Below are 8,364 nucleotides of genomic sequence, written 5' to 3' on the forward strand. Positions count from 1 at the left end.
CATCATGTTGTTTAGGAATACCAAAGCGCTAGGGTGTTTTTTATACTGAAGGTAATTATAGACGGAAGTTTGGTTGTTACAGAGCACAATATATTGGTCGCATTTGCTTTTATATTTTAAGGTGAAATGCGGAGTTTTTAATCCTTTGATAATCTTTGGCGGATGTGTCACAAAAATACTTGTAGACATAATTATAATTATGCAATAATCGTTACGTCAATCACAACACATATTCATCAATACGTTTTATGTAAAAAAAAATGTTCAATCATTTCCGTTTGCTGACAGCACCCTCCAGTGGAAGGCATTCTGCAAGTATTGAAACCCTCGCTTCATCCATCCATCCATTATCTATACAGCTTATCCTCACAAGGGTCGCGGGGCGTGCTGGAGCCGATCCCAGCTGTCTTCGGGCAGTAGGCGGGGGACACCCTGAATTGGTTGCACTCACAATCACACCTAGGGGCAATTTAGTGTCCAATCATCCTACCAAGAAGAAACCCCACGCAGGCACGGGGAGAACATGCAAGCTTCACACAGGAAGGCCGGATTCGAACCCACAACCTCTGAACTGTGAGGGGGACGTGCTAACCAGTCTTTCACAACGGTACTTTGGACTACGAGCTTCGTTTTTTCCGGACTTATTTCGGGACGTTCCACTCCAATAGCGAGTGACCGAATAATACAAACATCAGGGGTAATGTATAACAACGACCCCCTTAATCTTTTTCTGAGCACTTATACGAATGCATTATTGTGCTAATTTTTTTTTTAAACTTGTCATCACAACTATTTCATGTCCAATTTTGACTTGTTCTCAGTTTTACGTCTAGTTGAAGCGTTGTTTTATCCAGAGATTTTTCGGGACCGCCTACGTAAGGAAGTGACTGCGAAAGATCATTTTTGACCATGAGTTCAAAGTATTCTTTTGCCACTCATCCGAAGTTTTTTTGTATGTATATTTGTTTAAAATATTTGCAATACTAATTTTAGACTAAAGTATGACTTCTATTCAGTTTTTAACAATTGTTTCCGCCCGGAACAATGTCGAAAAGACCACATAACAAGGAAGCGACCAGTGACTCAAATGTGAAAGGTAATTTATGGGCATGCGTGACCCCCTAAATTTTCTTTTTAATATGTGGGGATCTCTATTCGTTTTTAACTGTGTGTCCTTCAACCCATTGCGACAGTTTCATGTTAAAATGACACTGTACGGGGGTCCTTGATTTAAGTTACTGAGTCGGTACGTAGGTCGGAACACCAAACGAACCAGGCGTTAGGCATAATAAACTTATGCTTCTGCCTATTTCCGTTTCAGACACCCGGCATAGTATGATTGATTTGAGAGTAAACAGTTTATTGTGAAAATATGTCTGAAAAAACTGGGGGGAAAAAAACAACAAAAAACAGAAACCAACCATCCATTGTTGGTTTTTAAAACACTGCAGACGTATTTAATCAACCAAAATAATAACAATAATTAAAATACCGCAAGACCCTCGTATGTGATTATTAAGAATGACATAATCGCTGAGGCTCTTGGGTATTGCGCGACAATAATATTTCTTTCTTCACAGTGGATAAATAATATATACCTGTAAGTATTTTATATGCTCTGTTTGCTTCTCATGCTGTCGCTGGTGTTCAAATATAAGTTGTTTTGAGGTTTATAATTGACATAATTGTTGAATACTCACCGATACGAATCCGAGGTAATCGATACCACTAGTACTTTTGATAACATTTCTATTAAACCAATGCCAAATAATTTCAAAGAAAGAAAACGACAGAAATAAAATTCCTTTCTTTCTGACAAACGGCAAAACAGTCACTAGGCAATTTGGCTTTTGACCCGACATGAGACGGACACTTTTCTGTTGTTTTCTGGTGTCTACTATACATATAATAATTTGTGTTTTAATTTAATTCTTTCACTGTCTTTGTTGTTGTATTATCACTATTTTGTTCATGTAAAGTGCTTTGTTACAGCTGTAGCTGTTAAGAAATGTGCTATATAAATAAAATTGTACAGGATTCTATTGTATTATCACCGCCATGCATGACATTTACTTCCTGATAGTAAAATGGCCACAAGAGGGCGCCAGCGACTTATCGCCACCCTTTGCAAAATTGCAAGTACCTGATACTGTACATTGAAAAAAGGCTGGTATTGACACGATACTGATACCTGGCATCGGTACTCACTCAACTCAAGCTACAACCACACACAGAAAAGTTAAACACGCACATGACTGAGCACTTGCTGTAACAAAGAGATTGGCTTCTCTTGCAGAACCGTGTATAGTCAGTGTGTGTGCGTGTGTGTTCATCCTAGGCTTGCTGATGTGGCCCCACAGTGAATGACAACCCCTGAACCCCCACCAGAGCCACCATGCTCCCAACTAAACTCACATGCTGGGGTACGCTGACCGCCCTCAGGAGGTTCCACCGGTGTCCCATCTCCTCGTCTGGCCTCCGAACGCTCCCCAAAGAGGAAGAGTCACGGACTGGAACATTCCGTCCCGTCAACCATAGAAGCCGCTCATCATTTGTTGGTCACGGAAGGAGAACATTCAGCGTGTCCGCAGCAGCGATTGTGAACGCAGCCCCGGGGCCCGTCCAGCCGTATCTACGCTTAATGAGGCTGGACAAACCAATTGGTGTGTATATTAGCAACACACACAGGCCACAATTGATTAAGTACACAATATATTGAGATCTTGGGCGGGGATGTGTGTGTGAGTGCAGAGAATTTGATCCCTCATCCCTTCTTTCTTAAAGTTTCATTGTACCTGTTACAATGACAATAAAGACATTGTTATTAGTGGAGGTGTCAAAATTTAATTGTGGATTATCAAATTAATCGACAACAATTTTAGGACTTAAGTAATCATGTAGAGCCATCGTTTAACTTAAAATTGTTCAAATCCTCTGATTTGAAGCCCCTCAGCAGTCATTATTCTCTGATTTCTGTAGTCCTTTTTTTTTCTTCTGGTGTTTAATCAAAATAAATATTTGCTGCTACTTTGAAAACCGAACCAGTAACTAAATCCGTTTCCAAAAGGTTGGTGAGTACAACATCAATCCCGATCATGTAATACGGTTAAATTGTTGTTTAGTTGTTGTTTTTAATCACCCAAAAATACAAAAAATAACAATAATTGGTTGGTAGGGGTGTGTAACACTTTTTAATGCAAAATAAAAATTGCATCCGATTAATCAATGGGCTGATTGATAGAATAATCGATTCTAAAAATATTCAATAGTGACAGCCCTAGTTATAAGGCAAAGAACTTTTTGTGCTTACTTGAAGTGAAAGTGGATGATGTTACTTCGTAAGGCAGTAGAGAAAAGAACAAAGTAATGATACAATACAAAGATAATAATGGAAGAGTTCTAATTCAGCAGATGGTCGCTGTCTCATAAAAAGTAAAACGGCGACAAAATTGGTATTTAAAAGAAAAAAAATAATTTTGGGGAGAAACAAAGTATGGAGTATTACAGGAATAAAGTTTTTTTTTTTTAGAAGATTTTTCAAGAAGGGGTTCTTGAAAAGAAAAAAAAAATGTTTCTTTCCCCTCAGCACTAAATTGTAATCTTAGTGAAATCATGTTGTAATTGTTTAAAGAAAATGTTTCTTTTATTGACTTATATGTGGTAGGCACGTGGCTGCTGTACCTTCCGTGCACGTGGAGCATCGCGCTGGCTGCCGAGCCGGGCTGCTTTCCTGATTTGGGGATGCTGGCCCTGTTCGGTACGGGCGCCGTGCTGATGCGCGGTGCCGGCTGCACCATCAACGACATGTGGGACAAAGATTTTGACAAGAAGGTAGCGTCAAGTCTTGGCTTTTCAACAGACATCACGCCACACGCTGTTTTGATTCATTTTGCCGTGTAGGTGGGTCGGACGGCCACGCGGCCCATCGCCTGTGGCGACGTTTCCCATCTGCAGGCTCTGCTGTTCCTGGGAGGGCAGCTGTCGCTCGCTCTTGGCGTGCTCCTCTGTCTCAACTATTACAGGTACATGCCGGCGTTGTAATAGTTTTGGAAACGGGTTTGTTTTGTTTTTTTTTTGTTTTTTTTTAAATGCTTTGTTGTCATTTATTTTCTATTAGTTTTAGTGTACGTTTTTTAATATATGGAGCATTTGTTGAGTGTAATGTTAAAAGATTGTCACAATAAACATTGTGTAATAAATTCAACTACAATTCCTAAATGACTGTTTGACCTTCCTTCTGTTGCACAACCATACAGTAATACCGAAATAAATACATTTAAAATCAACCGCGAAAGGTCATGTATGAAATTAATTGACAAAGACGAAAACGAAGGACGTTTTCGTTATAATTATAGTTTTATAAACGTTAAAGGCATCTTTTATTTAAAAAAAAAAAAAAATCGCTTAATATTCAAACACATTCCTTGCATTTATTCCTATAATATGACACCATAACACTAAGTATTATTGCGACTTCATTCTCATAAGCTCTTTGTGTGGTGGGGGTGATTTTTCCTCCCCAAAAATCTTGCTTGAAAAAAAGAATATATATATTTTAAAATATTATCTCTTCCTCGATTGTAAAACCTTTTTTTTTTCTTTTCGCCCTATAGTGTTAATAGTTTAAATTTAAAAAAAAATCTTTTCAATGTGGTTCTTAATATTCCTTGGTACTCCTGGTCTGCACTTTACTGAGTCAGAATTTTAAGTTGGGTTTATGATTTAAATCCATCACAATAATGTAGAAAATCATAACGATTTTGAATCCTTTGTTTCAGGCAGTTCCATTCTTGTTTATTTGTACTTCTTGACTTTATTTGTCAAATCCTATTTTTTTTGTGTGTTTCTCTTGACATATTATCAGTATTGCTCTGGGCGCCACCTCCTTGTCGCTTGTGGTCACGTATCCGCTGATGAAGAGGATCACTTACTGGCCCCAACTGGTTCTCGGTAAATAATGTTTTTTTTTTTCTCTCTCCCCTTTCCATTTTGTCTCTTCTAGTGTAACTTTGTTGCTTGTGTTGAGGTCTGACCTTCAACTGGGGGGCGCTGCTTGGCTGGGCCGCTGTCAGAGGTGTCTGCGATTGGTCCGTGTGTCTCCCCCTGTACTTCTCCGGAGTCATGTGGACGCTCATCTACGACACCATTTACGCACATCAGGTGAAGCGCTGGAAATAAACAGTGCACCAAAATGTAATAGATTCTTCAATGGTACACATAGAATCCCGTGCTTGGATAAATGCAGCTTTGTTCTCGTAAAATTTCAACTTTTTGGGGGGGGAAAAATATTATTATAAAAAGGCCCATTTTCAAGAAAAAAAATCTGCTGCTTTTGTCACGAAAAAGTGATGGCTTCATTCTTGTTAACTTTTTTTTCTGAAAATAACTTTTTATTCATCTTGAAAACCAAGACTTTTATCACGAGAAATTGGTATTTCAATAAATGACAACTTTATTCTGTTATGGAACATTTTTCTTACAAAAAAATATTACTCACTTTGTCAAATTTTATTCAAAAATAAATAAAATGTTATTATCATGAGATTGACACTTTTTTTTTGAAAATATAGGAATTTATCCTAAAAAAATTAATTCTTTCAAAGTCAACAGAAACATATTTTTTTCCAGAATATGTTCTATTCAGGCCCACTAGTTGAAATACGGAATTCCGATTACGTTTGTGGAATATAAATTAAGCAGCAAAATGCACCCACTTTTAACCATCTCAGGGGGTGGCCATTTTGTCACTTCTGTCCACTGAAGATGACATCGAAGTTGCTCAGGGCTCCGAAAATCATCAATCACGGCTCACCTGTTTTTTTGAAGCGGAGCCATGATTGATCGTTATCTGAGCCCTGAGCAACTTTGATGTCATTTTCAGTTCACACAAGTGACAAAATGGCCGTCCCCTGAGCTAGCGAAAAACGGGTGGATTTCTCATATTCCACAAACGCAATATTAATCAGAATGCCATGTTGCCATAGGGGGCCTGTATAAAACTTCTGGAAAAAAATATGAGTTTGGGTTGACTTCCATGTTAAACTTTATTCTTGTATGAATCTGACTTTTTGTGTTAAAAAATAAAAACTAATCTAAAAAAAATAAATAATCGGATTTATTCCCCCCCCCAAAAAAGTCCCCCCCCCCCCTAAAAGGTTGTATCTCTAAAAAATACAACCTAATTATTCCATTCGGACTTCATAACTCAACAAAATACAACTTCATAATATGAAGATTGCGACTTTCGTCTTCTAAAAAAAAAAATTATGGGACTTCTAGATTGCCCGCTAATAACCTATATTGCACCTTACCACAATTTTTGTATTTATCATTTTATCTTCTCATTGCTGTCTGACAAGTCAGGCGGGAAACGTCATGCAAATGTCATATTGGATTATCGATTATTGAATTGTGTGGTATGGCCTTGATGTATATTTTACATTTTCTATTATACTGTGATATTGTGGAAGAGCCCAACTGGAGACTGAAGTTGAGAAATAGCACTAGCTATACTAACTACTTTCGTACCCCTGTGATTTAGGACAAGGAGGATGACATCAAAGTGGGCGTCAAGTCGACAGCGCTTCGTTTCGGCGAGCAGACCAAACCTTGGCTGAGCGGCTTCACGGCGGCCATGATGGCAGGCCTGGTGGCGGTGGGGGTCCACGCCGAGCAGACCGTCCCGTACTACGCCGCCCTCGCCGCTGTCACCCTTCACCTCGCGCGCCAGGTGAGCGCAGGCCCACGCTCTCACAAAACTGTTGCACGCCATCATATACATGTCATACGGTGGAATCGCTGGAATTTACTTGTGTAGTTCACCCCCACTGAAATGTCATTAATCCTTTCCAGTGCCCTCCACCAAAAAAAATGCACCATGTTTTTAGTAAACATCAAAACGTCCCAAAACATAGTCAAATATCATTGAAAGAGTTAAACAACAATAACTTAATTGCTTTATCCCCCCCCACCCCCATTTCACTCAAGTGGCTCGCAATGCAAAACAAAAAACAACCAAGCAGCTCGTCACTGGAAAAAAGTTGGGGTACTTGAAAGTCAAAGTAGCACTGTATTTCTTTTTGATAGATTTCCACTCTGGACATGGACAAGCCAGAGGACTGCTGGAAGAAATTTGTATCCAACCGGAATCTTGGGCTCTTACTACTTTTAGGAATCATCGCTGGTAACCTTTGGAAAGAAAGACAAGAAACAATCACGTTATAAGGACTGGAAATGTTCTCATCCACTTTCATGTTTTACTTTTTATCTGTGCTGTGTAATAGGAAACTACATGCAATGCATACAGTAACATACATGCTTTGCGTCATCATTGGCAGTCTTCAATTTTACGAGAAAAGTCAGATTTCTTTTTTACCTCCAGAAATAAAGTTGCAATTATACAAAAAAATAATAAGTTATATCTTAGATGAGACGATGAAAAAAGGCTTTTGACAGATTTCTTTATTACCCCCAGAAATAAAGTTGCAATTATACAAAAAAAAAAAAAGTTATATCTTGGATGAGACGATCAAAAAAGGCTTGAAAGAGGAAGTCAACCCAAACTAGTATTTTTTTCAAGAATATGTTCTATGCATGCCCACTAGTTGAAACAAAACATACTGATTAATATTGTGTTTGTGGAATATGAGAAATCCACCCATTTTTAACCATCTCAGGGGGTGGCCATTTTGTCACTTCTGTTGACTGAAAATGACATCACAGTTGCTCAGGGCTCAACTAACGACCAATCATGGCTCACCTTCAGAAAACAGGTGAGCTGTGATTGGCCGTTATTCATAGTAGGCAAAGTGAATTCAGGTCCAAAGTTAGGCCTCAGGATTGATTGTATCTGGAGAGAACAGAAGGTCTGGGTGGACGAGTCATATTTATTTAATCGTCTTGTTTGAATGATATGAACAGTCCGTTCTCAAAGCAGTTCTCTTGGTGCTGGAGTCCTTTTATGATGTCATGTATCCAAAATATCCCCAAGAGTAATGTGAGTGAGTTTTGTTTGAACTTAGTTTCAGGTGACAGTCCTCATTTGCTTTGCTAAATAGTGTTTTTGAAATTAGGAAGGCAAAGTCCTTCTGATTCATAGTCCCAAGTTAGCTTTACCAAGGATATGCGGTGTACTTTACAGTTCCATATAAATTGCCTAAAATAAACTGTTGAAAAATTTGAAAACGTTTGAAAAAAATGTAAATAAATTCCTGGGACTGAATGGCTGGACTGTGAAAAGACAAGTAAATTCGTCAATGGCAGTGAATGAGTTAAAGAGGATGCGGATGAAATCTGTGTACAGCTTATTTTTGCCTGACGTTTATGGAAGAGAGTTTTGACGTAAATAATGGCCTCAGTTCAAAT

The 8,364-nt window shown here is 38.6% G+C and overlaps 1 protein-coding gene across 5 annotated transcripts; it reads left to right on the forward strand.

The window, feature by feature from the left end:
* The first annotated feature begins 106 nt into the window (after positions 1–106).
* coq2 (coenzyme Q2 4-hydroxybenzoate polyprenyltransferase) lies at positions 107–8,221 on the forward strand. 5 transcript variants are annotated; one of them, XM_086031877.1, is made up of 9 exons: positions 629–952; positions 1,056–1,096; positions 2,339–2,663; positions 3,665–3,831; positions 3,901–4,022; positions 4,865–4,950; positions 5,027–5,160; positions 6,542–6,730; positions 7,087–8,221. In XM_086031877.1, exons 3-9 carry the CDS (start codon positions 2,396–2,398, stop codon positions 7,222–7,224), a joined length of 1,104 nt encoding a protein of 367 aa, XP_085888003.1. In that variant the 5' UTR covers positions 629–952; positions 1,056–1,096; positions 2,339–2,395; the 3' UTR covers positions 7,225–8,221. The 5 variants fall into 5 exon arrangements, with proteins under 5 accessions (XP_085888007.1, XP_085888005.1, XP_085888003.1 ...); XM_086031881.1 differs by lacking the exon at positions 1,056–1,096 and having other exon boundaries at positions 107–697; XM_086031879.1 differs by lacking the exons at positions 629–952; positions 1,056–1,096 and adding an exon at positions 108–607.
* The last annotated feature ends 143 nt before the right edge of the window (positions 8,222–8,364 follow it).

This window comes from Filicampus tigris, chromosome 5 (genome assembly GCF_054856515.1).
Source record: "Filicampus tigris isolate MCC_2025a chromosome 5, RoL_Ftig_1.0, whole genome shotgun sequence".
Classification (NCBI taxonomy): Eukaryota; Metazoa; Chordata; class Actinopteri; order Syngnathiformes; family Syngnathidae; genus Filicampus; species Filicampus tigris.

Excerpts from the sequence above, each read along its gene's own strand:
- coq2 (XM_086031881.1), top strand. The coding sequence starts at position 2,396 with ATGCTCCCAACTAAACTCACATGCTGGGGTACGCTGACCGCCCTCAGG. Across the intron at positions 3,832-3,900 it reads ACAAAGATTTTGACAAGAAG|GTGGGTCGGACGGCCACGCG; the intron begins GTAGCGTCAAGT and ends TTTGCCGTGTAG. Across the intron at positions 5,161-6,541 it reads ACACCATTTACGCACATCAG|GACAAGGAGGATGACATCAA; the intron begins GTGAAGCGCTGG and ends CCTGTGATTTAG.